Source organism: Lepisma saccharinum, chromosome 18 (genome assembly GCF_977018435.1).
Source record: "Lepisma saccharinum chromosome 18, izLepSacc3.1, whole genome shotgun sequence".
Classification (NCBI taxonomy): Eukaryota; Metazoa; Arthropoda; class Insecta; order Zygentoma; family Lepismatidae; genus Lepisma; species Lepisma saccharinum.
The window spans coordinates 10,180,380-10,203,279 of NC_139246.1; the positions used below are offsets into that span (position 1 = coordinate 10,180,380).

At 37.4% G+C, this 22,900-nt stretch overlaps 1 protein-coding gene across 1 annotated transcript in view; it reads left to right on the forward strand.

Annotated features, from left to right (window-relative positions):
• Positions 1-22,900, forward strand: part of Pi4KIIIalpha (phosphatidylinositol 4-kinase III alpha) — a 131,000-nt gene that overhangs the window by 11,664 nt on the left and 96,436 nt on the right. Inside the window, exons 3-9 of the mRNA XM_083140110.1 lie at positions 1,238-1,417; positions 2,698-2,872; positions 5,530-5,616; positions 7,055-7,226; positions 8,985-9,162; positions 12,354-12,563; positions 21,582-21,682. Coding sequence (XP_082996236.1) covers positions 1,238-1,417; positions 2,698-2,872; positions 5,530-5,616; positions 7,055-7,226; positions 8,985-9,162; positions 12,354-12,563; positions 21,582-21,682 — 1,103 coding nt within the window. The remainder of the gene's footprint in view (positions 1-1,237; positions 1,418-2,697; positions 2,873-5,529; positions 5,617-7,054; positions 7,227-8,984; positions 9,163-12,353; positions 12,564-21,581; positions 21,683-22,900) is intronic.

Genomic DNA, 22,900 nt, shown 5'->3' on the forward strand with positions numbered 1-22,900 from the left:
TCAAAGACTCATACAGAATAATCATGCAGTGTATTTTATGTAACCTCAAGATAAAAGTAAAGAAACACTACATTGGGAGTTAATTGCTTTTGCTCCTTTGCTTCATAGTTTAAACCACCAAACAATGTGTTTTAATGAACTTCTCTTCAACTTCTCTTGTAATGTACGAAAAATCAAAGTTTCATTTTAGGAGAGAAGGTTACTTTTAGGTCATTTTAAAATAATTTTAAGGTCATTCTATTGGTTATTTTTTGAGACTTTTAGGTCATCATCCAGGGTGAGCCTCAGATACTGGATGGGTCCCAGTTGGCGGATAGAATCAAATAGGCATTTTGCCTAAAATACGGGGAAACATTGAAGAAGAAGTACAGAGACAGCTTGATAGTTGGAATGAGGAAATCAGAAGAGCGGGAATCATATTCAGCACAGAAAAGAGTGAGGTGCTAATAACAAGAAACAGAGCCAGAAATTTACCAAGAATATAGATGAACACGGAAGAGTAGTGGAGAGTTTCAAATATCTAGGAAGCATAATTGAGAGAAGTGGAAGAATAGGTGAGAAGGTAAACAGAAGAGGACAAGTGGGAGGTGGACTCTATCAAAGCGTTCATAAATTAATATGGAACAGGGATGTACCTATGAAATGCAAGAAGGTAATGTATATACTATGTACCAATAATTATGTATGGAGCAGAGACTTGGACAATGACCGAGAGAGACAAAAGAAAGATGACATTTTTAAGGAGTATATTGCGGTAGAATAGAAGGGATAGAATAAGGAATGAGGAGATCCGACAGGCAGTGGGTGTGGTGAATCTCCAGGACAGGATAGATCAGGCATAGATGAGATGGTTTGGATACATGAAGAGGATGGATGCAGAAAGACTAGCAGTAAGTGCTTACAATGCACAAGGAGCGGGAACAAGGCCAAGGGGGAGACCAAGATGTCGGCGGAAAGAGCAGATACCGGAGAGTGTTAGGAGAGGAGGACAAGATTGGAACAACGTGGAAAGAGAGGAATGGTGGAAGACCAGAAGAAAATGGAGAGGCTTGACTTCTATGCTGACCCAGCCAGAGACAGGAAACGGTGAAGGATGATGATGTCATCATCTTCTGACCTCTAGTAATAATATTGTACATCATAATCAGAATTCTGTGAAAATGTATTCAAAATAAGTCATCGATTTTTCATTTGCAGTTGTGCATGTTGTGATGTCTACTTTTCTTTACTCTTGTAGGGATTCCAGTTGCTGAGAGATTCAGCTTTTGCTTAAATACATTGTTGAGTGACATTGCTTCGCGATGTGAGTCGGCACGAGACGAGATAATATCAGCCCAGGTTGATTTCCTTGGAGTACTCACGAACTTATGTCGAAGCTACAAGGAGAAGAACACGCCTCGTGGGTCGACTGCAAAGCGTAAGTTTCTCACCCCTCTTTCCTCCCCTCGTCTGACTTCATTAGCTTCGGGATTCAAATAATCATTCTGTGTGAATATTGAGGATGTCCAAAACAGATAGGTAATCTGTTCTGTGTGTGACGTAAAAATAAAATCACACCACGTTTCTGCTTCCACGTGAAGCTTTTGGCAAGTGCTTTTTATCTGCAGTCCCTTCCACATGGTAAGCTGCAGTGGTCTAATCGGTATGGTGTCTGCCTGCTATGCAGGAACTCCGGGTTTGATGTAAGGTCGGGATTTTTGTGGCTTTGTCCTTGCATAAGTGGCTCTGGTGCTCACCCAGCCTCAAATAAATGGCTACCTGAGGCAACTCTGGGGGTTAAAACTAGCCAGAGTATGGTGCTGATCACATCATCTCCAAAATGACCAAGATCGAAGAATGTTTGAGCCCCCCCCGCTTTCCTCTATGTATGCAAAGTGCACAGAGAACATTTCCTTTCCACATGAATTGCTGTGTATTTTTTGTGTAATATAATTGATAGTTCTTACTGTTCTAATATTTACATTCTTGATTCATGCTGACTTCACTTTTCCATAACTGCAACTTCAATAAAGGTAAAGTTCCCTGTGCACATACTACAGTGCCATGAAGGCACATTTAGGGAATGTTGGGATAGGGCTCCACACATTCTCGATCTTGGCCGTTTTTGAGGTGGTGATATTAGTGCCACCATGCTCCAGCCTACCAGAAATTCTATGTAGGATACTCTCTGTTTTTACCCCCTGAGGGTTACCCAGGTACCCATTGAATTGAATTGAGGCTGGGTGAGCCACAGAGCCGCTTCCAACCTTGGATCACCCATCGCAGGAATTGAACCTTCGTCTCCCACGTGGCAGTCAGACTAGACCACTGGGACTTCCAACTTTTAAATTCATTTAATTGTTTATGCATTTTTTCCCTGTTGGATTTTGATTTTATTTTTGTTTTTTATCAATACTTTACTGTTACTTTTGACTAATCGTGAGGATGAGGATGAGTGTCACGTGATGTAATTGTTGAAGGAACACTAATAAAGTACACTCATGCCTAGGACAAGATTTGAGCGTGGGACTCCTTGCATCGTAATATGCTGTGCTAACCACTCCACCCTGCAGATCGTCTTTTGTGTTGGAATAACAAGCTTCAAGATATGAACTACATGTAACACACTTGATCTAAACCTTAGTTATATTAGGACTTGTAAGTCACATGCACAAAAATATTTTTATTTTTTAATAATTTTTTCTCTGTTTTTTTAAGTAACCCTATGCAAGTCTACTGTTCCAATTCTGATTGGGTTAGCAAGGTCCATGGGCCGTTTTCATTTGGGGGAGACGCCTCTTCTCTGCAGGATATTCCCAAGGCCAGTGCCTCCAACTCCGGCTTCTGCAGAAGGTCCTAAGCTCAAGAAAAAGAAGAGTTTTAATAATTTTCGGTAAGTCTGTGTTATCTTCTAATATATCCAATGAAAATCTTTAGTGTACATGCTAGATTGTCTATCCTTTTATAGTGTTGATTCATTATATTTGACACACTATGTACTATGTAGATTTTTCAGCGAAAAATTCAGGGTCGATCAGGGCTTGAACCTGGGTCTCTGGCATACCGTGCCATTGCTCTACTGCTGAGCTACCAAGCTGGCCTGACTTCACCTGATTTTTCGCTTCTGCCGTTTTACCTGTGTGGAATTGTATCTGCTATTGCTACTGGAATGGGATCCGTTGCCTTTGAAACACTGTAGACATTGATTTTGCCTGGTTCCTCCCAGAGTAGAGATGTCAATGTCACACACAGGAGATATACTACATAGATTTTTCAGCGAAAAGTACAGGCTCGCCCAGGACTCGAACCTGGGTCTCTAGCTGAAAATTCTACATAGTAGAAAGTACATAATCTTGTCGAGGGAGGAACCAGGCAACATCAACGTCTATAGTGCTTCAAAGGCAACAAATGCCATTGCAGTACCACTTACATAGACAATTCCACACAGGCAAAACAGCGGCAGTGAAAAATCAGGCAATGCCAGGCCACGTCAGTAGCTCAGTGGTAAAACAGTGGCACACTATGCCAGATACCCAGGTTCAAGTCCTGATTGAGCCTGGATTTTTCGCTGAAAAATCGATGTATTATTAATTAGTGCACATAATGATTATTCCTCCTTAAATACTTATGAATGTCAAGGGAACAGAGAACAGTGAATGCAGCAGACCTCCAAAACTCTGAAATTAACATATTTTAAAGTCTAAGATCAATATGTGGGAAGAGAAACACTGTTCCATCAGGCATATTGTCAGTAGTTGTATATTAATGAACAGTTCATTGAAATTTTTGTTAGATTAATTTTGCTCTGTGAACAATGGTATTCAGCCAGTCAACATATTTCACCATCAATTCAGAGTATTTAAAGAGTATTTTATGCACCTAAATAGGCAAATTACAATTGAACCTAGAATATGTGTTTCTCACCTGGAATTATCCAAGGACCTCTCGATTACATGGCATATAGGTATTATATACAGGGTGAGAAGTAACTAGGTATTGAAAATTTGCTGTAGTTTTTGTAATATTTAAGCAATCTCATTGAAACTTTCTGTACATATATGTTATGAAATAGGATTACATATGCGCTGACGAATTTCACAATAGGATATGTTTTATTATCTTTTCAGTAAAAAAGACCAAACACTTGACTGCCCAGGAGGGAGCACAGATTGTAGCATGCTATGAGGAATTCAGCGATTGCTGTGCAACCGAGCCTATGTTCATGTGACAGTTCTTGTCTCCGGCCAGAGGCCAGATAGTTGCATTTCTACCCATCACTGTACGTAACCACCTCGTAGCGTGCCACAATCTACGCTCCCTCCTGGACAGTAAAGTGGTTGGTCTTTTTACTGAAAATATAATAAAACCTATCATATGGTGAAATTCGTCAGCACATATGTAATCCTATTCCATAATGTATATGTACAGAAAGTTTCGTTCAGATTGCTTAAATATTACAAAAACTACTGCAAATTTTCAATGCCTGGTTACTTCTCACCCACCCTGTATATAGTAATGGTTGGTCCCATGGACAAGATTCATGGAGGGGGAGCTTTTTTATTTAAGGAAATAAATTGTCAGAGTGCATTAGGTGTTCAACTTTTCTGCCTCTTTTGCAAATTGCAATGATGAAAAATGATGATTGGATGAAATCACAAAGAATCAGCTGTGCCCAGGCCAGGGTTCGAACCTGCTACCTGGAATCTTCAGTGGTGAAATAATATATCAAGTTTTTCTTTCTTTTTTATCCACTTTATGCACAGATAGGCTAATCAGGACTGGATGTACAATTCAAAGTGGGATCTGAACCACTATGTGCCTCCACAAGGTATCGAACTGCGACCTCTTGATTACAAGTCAAACTTGTTTTTGGTTTGTATGGGGTGACCTTCCACGTAGTACACCCAATTGTCAACCTCACTTCCACATAGTACACCCTGGACTGCATTTTGCAGACTAACAAGGCTCTGGTGACTGGCCCCATGGCTCTGTGTGTTGTCGTGTGTTTTGTCCTTTTGTGTGCTGAGTGCCTAAGAGCCTCAGCTGTTAACCAGTCAGAAAATGTATATATATTAGTTACGACACGACATCACAGTTGTTATATGTTAGTTATGGTAAGGGGCTGGACCCCGTATAAAGTGACGGTTGCAAAATAGCCTAAGTGCTGACGCACCCAAAATTTTAAATTCAAATTCAAATTCGAACTTGTTTTCAAACCCATTAATTTAAATCTAATCACCGTTCATCCTCACCATTCCAGTTAGCCTTAAGAGTGAGGAAAATTACATAAAATAAAGATAAATACCGTCCGTATCCACTGCCTTCTGGATGTATGCCAGAAAGTTGCAAATAATGAAAATTATATTGAAGTCATGTTGATTCATCCTCTTCTGTGAATGCATAGTTTTGTCACAGAAATATGCTGTCACTATTTTATGTCCAATTTTCGTAGATTGTAACTATTTTGACATCCACCAAAATGAATTTTGTGTCTGTGTAAAATTCATTGTAAAATTATTAATGAGGTTGTGTTATAACTTGCTGTTTCAGATCTATTATTCCAAGGTCTCTCTCGGGAAATCTTCCATCTTCTGATATGATATCATTGACGAGTCAGGATTCTGGAGGTGAAACTCTGTAAGTACTAGGGCTGGACGATATCGGAAATTTGATATCTTGATCAAGAAATTATCATCACAGATGATACAATACAATATTTTTTCCATATTGTGATATCGGCGATATATCGTCTCCACAATATATATCGCTAAAATATTGTGATAATATATCACTGGCACGATATATATTGCTAGAATATTGTGACGATATATCACCAACATGATATATATCGCCAAATATCGTGACGATATATCTCACACATGATATATATCGCCAAAATGTCATCACGCTGTATCGTCTAGTTGATATCACCTGGATGATATTTTTGCAATATAGCGATATATCATCTGGACGATATATCACCCAACATTAGTAAGTACATATTATGTTTTCTTTGTTTGTATTTGTTGATTTTGTAGTGAACTGAGGTTCAGAAGAAGGGAAAAATTGGGTGTAATTACATTCAAAACTGGAAATAAAGCATTTCTAGAGACATGCATATTTCGTTTTTGATGGAAACAGAAAATGTGAAATAACACACCGTAATGTTCATTTTTTTTTTAAAGGTGTGAGGTGCATTTTCCTACCAAGTTGTGTCATGAAATATGCAAAATGAACTTAAAAATATGAAATATACTCTTAAACATGAAATTTATAGTTTAATTACCGACATATCACTTTCTGAAGTCTGAATTATCTTGCGTGTTATGCAAATTACAGAAAATTGATTAATTCTGCTGTGGTTTTTACGTACACACCTGAGGTTGCTTTTTGGCCAGTAGCCAGGGAAGCCAACGGTTGTTTTCCCCCAACGGCTTTCCTGTTTGAAAGGTAACAATAGGGCCTTGCCTCGGTGGTTGGGGTATAAATACAGTTTTCTGACTTGTTACGGGCTCTCTTAGACACTCAGATACTCAGACAGTTGCCGACTCTCTCAGATACTCCGATACAAGGCCTGAGAGATTGAGGCAGTTTTTTACTGAGCCAGATGGATGCACAGAGAGTGAGCGACATGTATAGGGACCTCTGTGTGATGAACTGCGAGGGTGGGTTAGCGCTATGCCAAATAGTGCGCTCGTAGAGTGACGGCCTGTTCAGTGCATTTCTCTGTGATGAGGCAAAAGGCAAGCGGGAGCAGTTGTTACTGGATCTGTAATGGAAAGATGTATGTATAAGCTACATACAAGAGAGATCTTAGTGATATGTTATTCTTTATAACAATATTGAGAAGCAAAAATGCACTCCTTTGCACAGGAATAAACATTATACAGTGACTACTACATAAATGTGCTATTAGAAAGTAGAAGTTTATTTATAAGTATTGCTTTTAAATCAAATTTAGGGTTGTATTCACCATTTTAACACTGAAATGCCATTTTACGTATATATCAATAGTACATAGATCATATATGTAGATACTTCTGAGGCTGTATATTGTATATTTGTTTCATTTTAGGTCAGCTGGAGGTAGAAAGCACTCCAGCCAAGGCTTTCAGTCTGCTCCTTACGATGCTAAGACTTACTTTTTCAACAAGTATGGCTCTTGCTTTAACCAGTTTCCTTACATGAAGTTCTATGAATCATCTGAGAAACGCTTGGATTTCCAATTCTCTATTGTTCATTTACAGGTAAGTCACTATTGTAGTTTCAGTTCTGTATTAAATTAATGCACATTTTTAGGTTTTCTTATTGGCAAGATGAAATATATAAGTTCTTAAAAACGTCTGTTCGCCAAAAGTAGAACTTTTAATAGGGATTAATGAATTGATATTTTTACTATATAAAATTTACTGATGTTATTAATGAATATGTGCTAATATCAGAACAATTCATGTGCCTCCGTGATGGTGCAGTGGTAGCGTCTTCGCCTTGTAATCAAGGGGTCCCAGGTTTGATACCCGGTGGAGGCACATAGCGGTTTGGATCCCACTTTAAACTGTAGGTCCAGTCCCGATTAGCCTTACTGTGCAAAAAGTGGACTTAAAACACTAAATCAATCAGAACAATTCATAAAGAAAAAGTAATACTGCATATTTGTTATTATTTATTTTTCAAAAACAGGTTACCTGGATTGTATATTGTTACAGATGGACCATCATGAAATTTAAATTGACCCAGAATAGGTATCTGATATAAAATTTACTGACAATGATTACTAATATTAATAGGAATTATTTCATAAATACCTTGCATGAGCAACCATCTCTGTAACTAATGTATGTAACCAGGTGATTTCTTCTTACCGTTTACAGTTGTTACGAGTATTTAAATGTGTAATACAAACGATAACAAAATGGCAAAAAATTGCAGGTTATTTATATCTATGAATGGCAGACATTTGCTCTATTACAGGTAATTTATATCTGTAAAATGCCTGTAATTTAGTTCAAATTGCTGCCACTTATGCCCTTTTTTAATTATTTCTCTTGTAGTTTACAGTGTTCTCCAATGCATAGGGGCATGCATGCATAACTCGTTTTTGATGAAAACACGAAATGTGAAAGAACACATTGTAGTGTTAATTTTCCATGTTTTTTAAAGGTGTGGGGTGCATTTTTCTACCATGTTTTGTCACGAGATGATGCGAAATAAACTCTTAAACATGAAATTTAGAGTTCATTTACCGATGCAACATCTTCTGAGGTCTGAATTATCCTGTGAGTTACGCAAATCATGGAAAATTGATTAATTAATATTTGAGAAGCTAAATAGGACTCCCTTATACAGGAATAAACTTAATACTCCGATAACTACATGAATGTGCTAGTTCTGATTACTACATGAATGTGCTACTAGAAGTGAAATGTTAATTTGGTGTAAAAAGTATAGTTCTAAAATTAAATTTAGATTTTTATTCACCATTTTTAACAACAAAATGCCATTTTATATACTTGATCCTGAAATGTGACCAGTTTTTGTATTGAAACCTTGATCTCTCATTCACCATAATTTTGAACCAATACCAATACAACTTCGGGCCCAATTTTGAGCATAAAATAGCATCCAAGATTATTTGCTAACTGTGACATTTGGGAAATCACTCTTTATTTCTTTGCTCCTCAAGAGCCAGGTAGTTAACAAAAGTACTCCTAACTTGTAAATTTTAATAAACCTGAAAATTTTTGAGGGACAAGTTATGCATGCAATTTAACCAAGATAAGAATGTCTCCAGTAAACTTGTTAACTTAAGTGCACAGTCATTTGTTTTTGTCTTGCTTTCCCTTCTCTGATGCATGGGAGTTCTGCAACGAAAGCACCACAGGGACATTCTTATCTTGGTTTATTAAATCTAGTTACAATAGTTTTTCCATGTGATTGTACATCCATCTTGTTCTTGAATGAGTCTGATAATACTTAATGTCCATTTATGTTATTTGTTTTTCTAGAGTATACTCGCACTTGCGAAGAAGCTCCTCACTAAAGACATGCTAACCTTCCTTGATGACTCAGCGACAGATGTATTTTTGAGTGGACAGGTCAAAATTTTTCCATACAAAACTTTCAGCGAGACCATCAACCTGGTTATGGTTACGCTGCTAAGAGAATTACTGCAGCACCAAAAAGGTGAGGATATGAATGCAAAGTTGTTGTTGTTGTTTTTTTCTGTCTCTATCCCAGAGTGAAATGATTTCCTGCAAGCTCCACACATGTACTTGCAAGGATTTTCCTATTCAGATCCTCAACTCATTGGGAAATCCACAAATTGTTACTGGATATTATATGTGGATATGTACTGGCAAACTGGAATTATATTTTAATTTTAGGGCCTCCCTGATGGCGCACTAATCAAGGGGTCCCAGGTTCAATACCCGGTGGAGGCACATAGTGGTTCGGATCCCACTTTAAACTGTAGGTTCAGTCCTGATTAGCCTTACAGTGCATAAAGTGGACTTAAAACACCAAATCAATCAATATATTTTAATTTTCTCTCGTCCCTAGACTACCCTGCCTATTATTTAAACCTGTATGTTTCTATTTGTTCACTACTCATTATTAGAGGCATGCATATTTCCTTTTTTGACGAAATACTATAATGTTCATTTTTAAAAGGTGTGAGATACATTTTCCTACTACTGTTTGTCACGAAATTATTCGAAATAAATGGCAACATTTATTGAAATAAACTTTTAAACATGAAGTGGCCGCGGTGGCTCAGTCGGTAACGTGTCTGACTACCATGCTAAAGGTCCCAGGTTCGATCCCCGGCTGGTTCAAATCCAGGAACTTTTCTAACGATGGAAGCGGCCCCGGTGCTCACCCAGCGTCAAATAACATGGGTACCTGGGGGAAACCCTGGGGGGTAAAGGCGGTCAGGGGCATGATGCTGATCACATCACCCCCAATCATGACCGGATCAAGAAAGTGTGGTGCGTTACCCCCTCACCCCCTATATGCCTTCATGGCATGGTGCTATGCACAGGGGAGCACTTTACCTTTTTTATGAAGTTTAGAATTTATTTACCAATGCGACACTTTCTGTATCTGAATTATCCTGTAAGTTATGCAAATCACGGAAAATTGATTAATTTTACTGTAAATATTTGAGAAGCAGAAATTGACTCCTCTACACCTGAACTTAATACTTTAATAACTACACAAATATTCTGTTTGAAGGGAACTGCTTATTCTTTGTAATAAGCGTAATTTTTAATAAAATTTAGGATTGTATTATGTACTATTTTAACATTGAAATGTGCCCAGTTTTTGTACCGAAATGTTGATCTTTTATTCACCATAAATATATGGTAATACTCAGTATACGTGCATAGTGTCATGTCTTTTCACGTTTAATTAAATCACATAAAACATGATTGAAGCATGGAACTAGAGGCACAAAAAGATTTTATCAAATTAATGCACCTACATGGATGGGTGTTTTTTAAAGACTATGCTTCAGCAAGCTTAGCTGCTAGCACCTATAATCTGCATAGGGTTACCATGGCTATCACATGCAGTCCTGAAATAGAAAGACTTCTGGAATGCCAGTGGTATGTTGAGCTTTCCGAAGTAGTAAGTATTTTTTAATATAATACAGGGTAATTCAAAATTATTCATCCAATTTCTAATTACTGTATTTTTTGTGTTTATGAAGATACAGTGATTACATGGTCGTGGAATAAAGAAAACAGGCCAGAATTTTGTACAAGTGTCCCATTTGATTCCCCTTATTCCATGGATGACATCTAAATGATCCAATTCCAGCCATATGTGAATCATTTTGAATAATCCTGTATCTTAAATGTTGTTATTTTTTTTAGTAGTTTATGTGTAACATAAGAATTAGTTTTGTTTTCTTGTACTCTGCTATGTAATCAAACAAAATTTGCCAAACATGAAAATGAATGAATAATGTAAGTGATAGTTTTCACTTCTTTTATCATTGATTACATTGGTTCTGTTGATTCCTCCATCATATCCATTATCCGTGTTGTCTTACGTCAGAAAGACTTTCAAGCAGTGTTTAAAAAAATAAATATATGCAAGAACCAATAAAGTAATATGAAAACTATTGTTTATATTCTTTATTCCTTCTAATGCTGGCACACTATATAATCTATGCTTTAACTAACATCAAATTAAAGATAAAATTAAATAAAATTAATTTCAATAAAAAATAGCAGAGATGTGTAAGTTTCTAAATATGGGTTATTTATAACTTTTATAGTGCTTTATCTTCAGTAAATATTTCATATCAGCTCACCCCTAATAAAGATTTAAATCTTTTTCACTGTAATATTACAGATTGTAGCCCAGAACACCAGGTTTAGAAACAAAATTAATTTTTTACTAACAATTTTACATGTTAATAGTAATAATAAATCACAGTGGTCTAGTCAGTAGGGTGTCTTGACTGCCACGTGGAGACCCAGGTCTGATTCCCAGGCTGGGTGATCTAAGGTTGGGATTTTTGCGGCCATGTCCCCACATAAGCAGCTCTGGGGGTTACACAGCCTCAAATAAATGGGTACCTGAGGAGTAAAGGCAGCCAGAGCATGGTGCTGATCGCATCACCTCCAAAATGGTCGAGGGCCTCCTCGATGGCGCAGTGGTTGCGTAGTTGCCTTGTAATCAAAGGGTCCCGGGTTCGATACCTGGTGGATCCCACTTTAAACTTTAGGTCCAGTCCCGTTTAGCCTTACTGTGCATAAAGTGGACTTTAAACACCAAACCAATCAATCAAATCAAAATGGGCGAGATCCAGCATGTTTGGGGAACTTCACCTTTTTACTTTACCTATTTAATATCTTAAATGACACTTTCCTTCTTATAACAAGTGTCAGTTTTTCACAACCTTCTTTTTTACCAGAGCCAACGGCTTTGAGAAACCAAAATAGAACCTTATTTATCAGTTTTCCTTTATGATCACTGCTGTCTTCAGTTATTTACTTCAAGTCTTAGATAAACACATGTTCCGATAGTTCCCAGGTCTTCTGTTTGTAATAATATATTTATCTTCCATTCCTATATGTTACTGCCAGGATGTTTTCTTAACTGTTAGCACTCATATTAAATAAAGAGTTTCAAATTCTTCAGGATATCCATATTATTTGTCGAAAGGAAACACCTTGGATCTGTTACGTTTAGTTTTCTGTCAACTTATTGAACAGTATTTTTCCAAATTTTCCTGAAGAGTATGCCATGATTAAAGGCTAAAAGAGAAGAAGACAATACTAATTCTCATGTTACTTTCTTCTAATAGGGTAAATCTAATTGTATTCTGTCCAATGAAGTTTGTATTGTGCGTGCATTTCCAGATCTGCCCGGTCCTTTTACTAGAGATGTGCAGGAATTTGTCAAAGGTCTCTTCCTTTCTGGTCAAACGGAACTGCAAAGTAGACACCATGATGCCAGCGAGAAAGAAGATCGGGAATCAAATTACGCTACTGTGAATAAATTTAAGGTTAATGTCATGGCGAATGCTGCTTGTGTTGATCTTCTTGTGTGGGCTATAGGTGACGAAACAGGTAATTTTTATTCTCGTGCTTTTTTTTCTGCCTTCATTTTTCCAATTTGATATCAGTACGCAACTTTTCAACTACTTAAGATATTTTTCTCTTGGTTGTATCATTTTTTTAAATAATTGAATGTTTCAATAAAACATTAGTGTGTTGTTATTTGGCATGAGAGAGATTAACATGATACTGAATGTAATGATATTATCTACATGTCAAGCATGAAATTCAAGTGTCATTACATGTAATATGAAAAGTAATCTGTAAGGAGGTTTCATAAGCAGAAGAGATGGCCATTGAGGTAACAAACAACATTATGGGCAAGAAGGCAAAGATACCTGTTTTTATTTATTTATGTATCTTATTTATTATTGCATAGTATAGTCAAAACTGAGCCACTTGTCACGCCAGTATCCCAGTTTTAAGAAGCCACCTCTAGTAAAAGCAGGGTAGTTAAAGGTCGGGAACTGTTAAATTCTAATAGTTTCTATTTGGTTCTGCTGCAGGACAGGATTATTATTTATTATTAATTATTAACAATATTTCTATAATAGCGTTTTAAATGTTTTTCTCGCACAATTTAAATTTGGTCCAAGTTGCGTATTGTCTCATTTCAATACGGAACTTGGACTGTATTTAAATTGATCCGGAAAAATGGTTCCTGGACCGAATTGAAATACTTTATGCATAAAAAGATTCTTTACTGTCCAGAACAGCCGTGGTAGCTCAGTCGTTAGTGCATCTGACTACCATGCGAGAGACCCGGGTTCGATCCGCAACAGGGGAGAACCGGGATTTTTCCAATTGTTCAGGTGGCTCCGGTGCCCACCCAGCGTTGTCTAAAGTGGGTACCTGGAGGAAACTGTGGGGAGTAAAGGCAGCCAGGGGCATGGTGCTGATCACATCACCCCCCACTTTCGGCCGTGATCACACACCCCCTATATGCTTTCATGGCATCATGCAAAGCACAGGGAGCACTTACTGTCCAGAACCCATTGACGCTTGCTGATTTTCTCTACTTTACGGGAATTGAACTTATTTTCAATTCTTGGACCTTTAACAACCCTGAGTAAAAGTTCATGCCATGGATAAGAATAAACTTTCATACAATACATTGTATGTCATCATTGCTGGCATGAAGGTGTCCAGCCAGAATCGTCTTTAATGATGAAAGAACTGAGAGATTACAAGTGACAGGTTAAGAATATTGAGAACCTCCATCTTCATCAGATGAGAGCTACAGTTGTGGCATCCAGACACCAGATCTGAGAAGGCCTATCCTCTTTCATCAAACATCAGGTTTCAACTGTCAGTGTGTTGTAGTACCTGTTAGCTTTCACATTTCTACTTTCAAGAAATTCCAGCTACAAAACCCCTTTGAATTAAATCAACTATTCACACCTCATCTTACATCCATGTATGTTCACCATGACAACTTCTGCGACATTATCATAAACCTCGATTGTACGTTTTTCAGGAGACTTCAAAAACTGCAGGAAAATGTAAAATTTGGGAAAAGTTTATAACATTTTGCTCTGTTGGGATCTTGAAGAGTGAATGTGTAATGCGGAAAAATATAAAAATCAGCAACTTAAAGGGAAGAGTTAAAGTTTTGCATCAATTGCGCATTTTTTTCATTATTGTCCAAATTGGCACTCCTACTAAAAGCACGAAAGAGTCAGATTTAGCTCCAAAAGAACTAAGTTGGAACAGTGCCACGGAGGGAAGAGTCTCGTGAAAACTGTTCCTCATGCTCTTAAAACCAGTGTTCTACTGTAACTTCTTGCACCTTGTGCAGAAAAGAACTTTTTTTTTTGTTTGTTGAGAAAAAACAACATTTTGCCAACTTCTCATCAGTTTTATGAAGGCAAATAACAGAGGCAAAATACAGGTACTGATGGTAGGCAGAACAGCTTTGTTGATAATACTAGTGAGAAGTGGGAAAACATCTGTTTTATACAGTGAAGACCAACAACTTCTGCTGTAGTAATGTGGGCATACTCGTCACATAAGTCACTCACTTCCACCTGCTTCTGCATATCTGCAGCATATATGTACACCAAATGTCACACGTTGAAGGAGACTATTGCATGTAACTGCTGATGATATTGTTTTCCCTCTCCGTCGATTACCTCTGATATCATGGATACTGCAGAACTATATTTTTTTTTATTACTCCCTAATTTTTTTTATCAAACATATGATCTTGAAATGTTCATTAGTCCCATGTGTCATCATACACTTGCAGTTTAATTTGCAGAGCTATGTTCTTTAGCCAGAACTCTAATGTACAGTATAAGAAGCATGGTAAAAATTCGTTGCTACTCTTGCAGCAAATACAGTGCGTTCATTTCGATCTGCAGCCGAGAGATCGGGAGAAGCGTGGCGGGCGGCGCTGACGGAGATGCCGACATTTGCGGCCTGTAATGCCTGCTTATTTTTATAGACAAATGCAGACATTTATATAAATATTGCAAAACGATCACTAACCTGTGTTATAACACGCAAAAGTTCTTCTGTAATTCATCCAAGTTCTGCTCGTATATACACAAAAAAATACGCTTTAGAAACGATGTTAAGAGCCACAGATAATAAAACATTTTAATCATAGTTTTGACCAGTAACGTCCTGCTTAAGTTTATATCCTTGAAAGAGTTTTGTGCCGATGGGGATCGTTTGGAGGTTTTGAATGTGCAACACTGTATCAAGATTACGCTGTAGAAGAAACCGTTAAAAGTCAATAGTGTTCGTGAGCTTCCTTGCAATCCGAAATCTCCGAGCTCGAGTTTTTTGTTCCTTCGCGACTAGATGAAGACAGAGTTGTAAATATAGTGGCGAGCAATGTAAACCAAGAGCGTGTTAATTTCGTACTGTGCGCAAGAGTGTTATTCTTGGTTACTTGCAGTTACTTGTTTGTGTTATTGTAGTGTGTATGTGTGACGTGTCAGTGAGACGATTGGAATGCCAGCCACAAGATTCACGTTAGAACAAAGATTTTTTTATGTATGACACGTACCTACGTGAAAACAAACTCGTGTCGAGATGTGTGTAGGTAATTTGTACAGAAATTCCCATGCGTTTCAACTCCACACAGAGATACGGTTAGACATGTTGTCCTTAAATTACGAGAAACTGTATCGTTAAATTTTAAAACACCTAAGCAAAAACGACGGATTCTAACCGAAGCAAAACTCGATGATATTGGTGCAGCGTTAGAACGTTCTCCAAACAAACCTCTACGCCGTGTTTCACAAGAGGTAGGCGTGTCAAAATCATCGGCACATACAGTCACTAAGCTACTAAAATTAAAACCATACTCTTATAACACAGGTTAGTGCTCGTTTTGCAATATTTATATAAATGTCTGCATATGTCCATAAAAATAAGTGGGCATTTCAGGCCGCAAATGTCGGCATCTCCGTCAGTGCCGCCCGCCACGCTTCTCCCGATCTCTCGGCTGCAGATCGAAATGGACGCACGGTATTATTACGAATAAGGCCTTGTCTAAACCATAATACATTAATATTGGAAATTATGGCTATGTATTCTGGAAAACATATTTCTTTTGTGTATTATTTTCTTTACAGCTTTTGGTAGATCTTAAGGCATTTCTTTTAACATTGTATAGATTAAATAAACTTGTAGTAAAATTTTTATTTTTACTTCAATCTCTATTTCAGAACTATTGGAAGACTCTGATAATCTGTCTCTGATATCTGCTATATCTTCTATTCTCATTGTTGAAATGAAAATTGGGGAAAAATTCCAGGGTGACTTCAGACTATTTATTTTAACATGCATGAATTTTCATCTTTCTTATTAATGCAATCATCTTCTTAACGAAACTGATTTGAGTGTGATTTTTGAGATTGTAACAGTTTTTGTGTATTCTTGGGAAACTAATAATTACTAATAATATATATTTGAGTACTTTTCTCGCAACAGGTAACCATCAGCTTTCCTTTTTCCAGAATCCTTACAGAGCTTTATTTATTTAATGTAGGGATGGACCAATATGAAATCTTTACTAATACTGATAAAATATGCCAGTATAAAATGGGAATCACTTCTCTTCTTCATAAATGTAGGACTTTTGCAGGACTTTTGCCTTCTAAGGAAGAGGATACAAATTAGAAATGTATTATTCAGATCCAGGATACATGAATTATACCATTATTTCTTTCAGTTTTTTACGGTTCTTGCATGCTCATTTTGATGTATTGTTTCAGGAGAATGCATGCTCCCTTTATCCGACATTTTGCGTTTGAATAAAGTAGCAGTTATAACAATGTAATGAATTTAACAAAAGCATAAGGAAGCAGTTATGCAATGAACATTATTCAAAGTAGAAATAAATGATGAAGGGACCGTGTTTTCTTCCAAAACGTAACAGCAAAAATTGTTTTTTATGTGCTTGTAAGAACCGTAAACTGCAAGATAAATAGTTCCACAATGCGAGCAATATGTACATTCAAGGGAAAAGTGAATACTAGTTTGAACCAACTGCTACAGATGCTATTACCAATTTCACCAATACTGAAGCTAAGGCATTGTAACAATGAACATCTTACTTAGGACGCTTTTATGAAAATTAATTATCGGTTACCATGTAACATACAGACTTCAATTGTATTTGTGCAAGTACAAAATACAACAGTTTACAATACAACTTATAAAAACTTCATGTAATTTTCTTCAAACATCGGTGTTTCCAATCCCAAAAATATATAATGGTTGCCCAAATGAAAGTGAGACTCTTGTTTTTTTTCCCTGTAATGATTTATTGGTTGGAATATATGAACATACAGGAAGTATGGGTGACATATCCTCTACGCATAGTCACCTTGTCTGTTCAAACAAGTGTCCCAGCATGTCACAAGAGTATGAATACCCTGACCAAAGAAGGTCCGTGGTTGATTGCGGAACCAATCTTCAATGGCATCACGGGCCTCAGCATTGTTGGCGAACCTGCGGCCCTTCAGATGTTTTTCCTGACCAAGTCAGGAAATTTTCGGGATTTGAAAATGTTAAAAATTTCCCAACACTGTTGACATGTCAAATTCTACGTTATTCTCCCTTAAGTGATTGTCTTCTTCATTTCTGTAACAAAACCTAACAATTTCCGAGAAGTGCAGTAAACATTGAGAATTGACCACTTTTTTAAAATGACCATTTTGAATTTTCTGACTATTCGGGACTCCAAAAAGTCAGGAAGTCATTTCCTGAAGTCTGGATTGGGACAGAAGAGAGGACAAGTGGAAGCTCCTTCAAAAGAAGTAGCAAAGTTTCGAAAACCGAAAACAGCAGATATGGGGTTTGAAACCCTGACCATGTTTCACCCAATGACAAACTGTTTGACATGCTCGACCTTCAAAGAGCTATTGTGCCATGAAGTTTAGTTAAATGCTGGAGAACACGTGGAAGGAAATTAATAACCACATGGACATCTTCCGTTTGACCAAAGTCACAACATTGATGTGGTTTAGCATTCTGTATTGTTCATTCTACAGTTAACAAAACCTTTTTTGAGTTACCCTTTAATATTCTGTAAGCAGCTACACCATGCTGCTTCTGACTTGCAAACTGCAGGCCCCAGAATCCTTGATGACAGTTCCAAGTTCCCTTGCATATATTTCCTATGCACAGTGATAACAATTCACCTTAAAATAACTTTTCCTGCATATGCGTGAGCATGTCCATAGATAACATTGAGATTGTTGTAAATATATAATGTAAAAATATAATGATGTTCACATTTTGAATTTCTAGTAACCATTCTATGTTGATTAACTGACTTTTTTATGCATTTGTGAAATTTGATCTTGATATTCAGCTAACTCTTTATTTATAAGCATGATTAACATCTTGTAAAATTATTTTAGAATTATAAATTTTTATTTTTCAGTTTTCCAAACATTCATACTTTCATTTTACCTTATCACCTATTTCTAGTTTTTCTTTCTTATTTTGTGCTTGGAAATATTATTATATAATACAAAATTCTTGTTCTATTTTTTCTTGCACCTTCTGTTTAAAATTGATATGAGAATTTACACAGACAAAAGGCTCCCCTTGAAAATGAATTTGAAATTTCAATCCACAATTTTCCCACTTCCTTTTCAGTCAGTGATTTCAATTTCTTTGTCAAAATTCAAAAGCATAAATATATATCATGTCTGTGCATTGTAATCCAATATCAATTTGCAATGTGGTGATTAATCTTCTTTGGGAGCTATTTTTTTCTTATCACTATGAACGTTATTGAAAGTTGGGAGGTGTACTGTTTACAAGTGACAGTACTCAAGGAACTTTAGTTATAAACGTCTCCCTTTCTAAAAATCTAAAAACAAATTTTGTGTGCACACTTGAACATGACTAGCAGATTTTTTTTAAATATATAAAATAATTAAATTGGGTTACTTTCGTATTTTTATCTGTACATTTCATGAGCTGAAGTAATGGCAAGATTCCGTCTGTTTAGGGCTGAACTATTAACACTTTGAACTGATTATTTTTTCTGATACTGTTCCTGATTCTTGTTACTATTGGTACTAGTGTTGTGTGGCCACGGTGGCTCAGTCGGTAACGCGTCTGACTACCATGCTATGGGTCCCGGATTCGATCCCCGGCCGGTTCAAATCCGGGAACTTTTCTAACGTTGGAAGCGGCTCCGGTGCCCACCCAGCATCGAATGGCATGGGTACCTGGGGGAAACCCTGGCGAGTAAAGGCAGTCAGGGGCGTGATGCTGATCACATCACCCCCACTCACGACCGGATCAAGAAAGTGTGGGGCGTTACCCCTCACACCCCCTATATGCCTTCATGGCATGGTGCTAAGCACAGGGGAGCACTTTACCTTTACCTTTTACTAGTGTTCTAGCAATTTAAAGTAATTCAGATTAGTTATAAATATTTGAATGTAAGTATTACAATGCCAGTCTACTGTAGTTTTGCTCTAAATATTCTTAAAATTATATGTTATTCCTTTTTATAAACCTCTTGAAATAAGCATGTTATATTTGCTTTCTTTAATAAATGGGGGGGGGGTGTAAGGGGGTGACCTTCCAATTGTAGCACACCCAATTGTCAACCTCACTTCCACGTTGTACACCCTGGACTGCATCTTGCAGACGAACAAGGCTCTGGCGACTGGCACTATGCCCAGTATAATTTTGTGTGTGTTGTTCCTGTTTTTTGTTCTGGTGTGTGCTGAGTGCTCCATTACAGCCTCAGCTTTTAATGAAAGTCGGAATATTTTAATATTTTAGTAACGCGACACTGCAATTATATTATGCTATATTAGTTATGGTAAGGGGCTGGACCTCGTATAATGTGACGGGTGCAAATTAGCCTAAGTGCTGATGCACCCAAAGTTTTAAATTCAAATTCAAGTAAATGTGGGTTCCTGCGTAGCCAAATGATTAGCACTCTCGCCCTTTGTGTGAGAGGTCCGAGGTTCGATTCCTAGTGGGAGCCCCCAAAATTTCAGCGCTGACCCAGTGTCCTGAAAACAATTGGGGAGCTACTTGAAAAGAAGCAGACTCCAGTCTTGAAAGCCAGAAAACAGCAGCAATGGGACTCGATCCGCTGATACTTGTCACCCAATGAAAAAGCTGCTCTGGCAGACCCTGCCCCTTAGAGGGCTGTTGTGTGATGGAATTAGAGAATTAGTTATGTCAATGTTCATATTGCCTTGATGACCATGTACTTCGAGTGACTGACGTATAATCTTGCCACTGAAAGTTCTCAGGTTGAGCCCTGTGCAGGGCATGGATGTTCCCCTGGAAGTGTTACTTCAGCAATTTGATGTAATCGTCATTCATCCTAATCATCGCAATTAGTACAAGTGGCCGAAAAGTAACACGTTGTAACAAAACCAAATGATACTGTGTGCAAGTTTGTCTATCAACAGTCCAGTGTGAAATAACATATTGTCTTCTTAGAATTTTGTTCATGCTAACGAGTTAAAGCTATCCCTTGTGCATTACACCATGCGGTAGAAATGGAGGTAGACCCACACACACACACATTCTCGATCCTGGCCTTACTGGAGATTGATGTGGTGGTCTCCAAGCTCCAGCCACCTTTATCTCTTCGGGGTTGTCCTCAGGTACACATTTCTTAGAGACTGGATGAACTCTGGAGCCATTCCATGCAGATACATTGTCATATTCAGGAGACTTGGGTCTGATCACCCATCCTGGTGTCAGACCCAAGTCTCCTGAATAGAAGCCTGACGCTACAAATTGAAGCACTGTAGCCAATAAAATTCACCTCTTGATCTACTAAATTTGTATTACACATCAGTGTACAGGTGAATTTCTTATGAGACTCTATGCAGTGGAGAGGTATTAGGGACCTGATTAAGGCAATGTTCTCAATAGTATGGAATGGACATTCATTTCAGTTTTAGCAATGAAAGTTACCAAGTAAATGTTATGCAATTTTTAGGGATGGGTCGATATGAAATTTTGGCCGATACCGATAAAGTACCAATATAAAATTTACCGATACCGATAACCGATATTCTACCGATCCGATATAAAATTAGATATGGTCCTTGAAGAACCTGAAAGGTTCAATGACCTCTTTAATAAGTGTGTGTTTCAAGGTGACTGCAGTGCAAGATAAATTGCATATTTAGACATTTACTTTTTTAGAAAGTAGGGCATGAATATTATCCATAAAAATTACAACAAAATGGCAGAATTTTGCACTAACTTATCAGATAATAATCGATATATCGGTAAAATAATCGGTAATTTTACCTATAAACCGATACACCGATATGCCTATATCGGCTGATACCGATAGAGTACCGATTAATCGGTCCCATCCCTAGAAATTCTTATAGAAATCAAATATATAATGTTTCACATAACATGTTGTTAATATTGATATGAAGAATATCAAATCCACAATATGTAATAGACATTATCTGTTGTTTACGTATTCCTTATTTGCACATTCAATTAATAAAAATAAAAATTGGATTTCTAATAGTTGCAAAATTTTAATTTGTGTTGCAGGAGCAGACAGCTTGTGTGGTCGTTTAACAGAGAAGATAAACTCTAACCATGGACACAAGTTAGTGTTGGCTCATATGCCCTTGCTGATGGTTTGCTTGGAGGTGAGTTATATGAGTTTCAATTTGTAGGGAGCTACTAATAAAAGTTTTTATTGGTTCTGAAAAATACTAGGGCCGAGCTGATACCACTTTGAACCGATACCGATACTTGAAAATTGTAGTAATTGAAAATTATTCAAAATTTTCATTAATAATAGTGTGTAACTATTCAATTCTAACTATATGCATCAATTGACCAAGATTTTTTGCTTTAAAATGCACAAAAATTTCATTAGAATGTTAAATTACATGGTTATGTCATCACAATATTATTTTTTCATGCAAAACTGATGCGAAATAAAGAGAAACTTCGAATTTTGCATTATTTCCAGGATAATTACATTCCTATGGCATTTTTGCGAAGCCCGTAAAACACCAAAATGCTGGAATAGTATCTGTCGGTATCGGTAAATAAATTTTGATACCGATACATCGGCATTGCTATCGGCTCAGCTCTAAAAATACTAATATAAATTTCACTGAATCTAAAGACCAGTAGTTTGTCAATCGAATATACAAGGCATTCAAACTGTTTCATCACTCGAAAGTTTTAAAAATTGTTAATAGGGTGCTATAATCTTGTTTGTGGTATTTTAAAAACAGTTCAGTTTTTATCACCCTTGGTGTGAGACACACAGTCGTGGTCAGGAGGCAGTTCGTTTAAGTATGCACAGTGGATTGCTTTGATGGAAGCATATTTTGACAAATAAGCCCCAGATAGGCTTCTCAGTTTACAGTGGGATCCAATCCACTGCGCAACGTGCCTCCAGCAGGGATTGATTACAAGGTGAATGGGTTACCAAGGAAACCTATTTCAATTGTCAAGTTTTATGACGATGGCGGCTGTGGCTCAGTCAGTAATGCATCTGACTACCATGCTAAAGGACCTGGGTTCGATCCCGGCATGTTCAAATCCGGGAACTTTTCTGACGTTGGAAGCAGCCCCGATGCCCACCCAGCATCGAATGACATGGGTACCTGGGGAAAACCCTGGGGGGTAAAGGCGGTCAGGGGCTTGATGCTGATCATATCACCCCCACTCACGACCGGATCAAGAAAGTGTGTGGCGTTACCTCCACACCCCCTATATGACTTCATGGCCTGGTGCTAAGCACAGGGGAGCACTTAACTTTTTTTTTTACTTTTTTTGACGATGTTTAATTTAGACACATATTTTTTTATGATATGACAATGTAAAAAATGTATTTGTTTGTAATCATT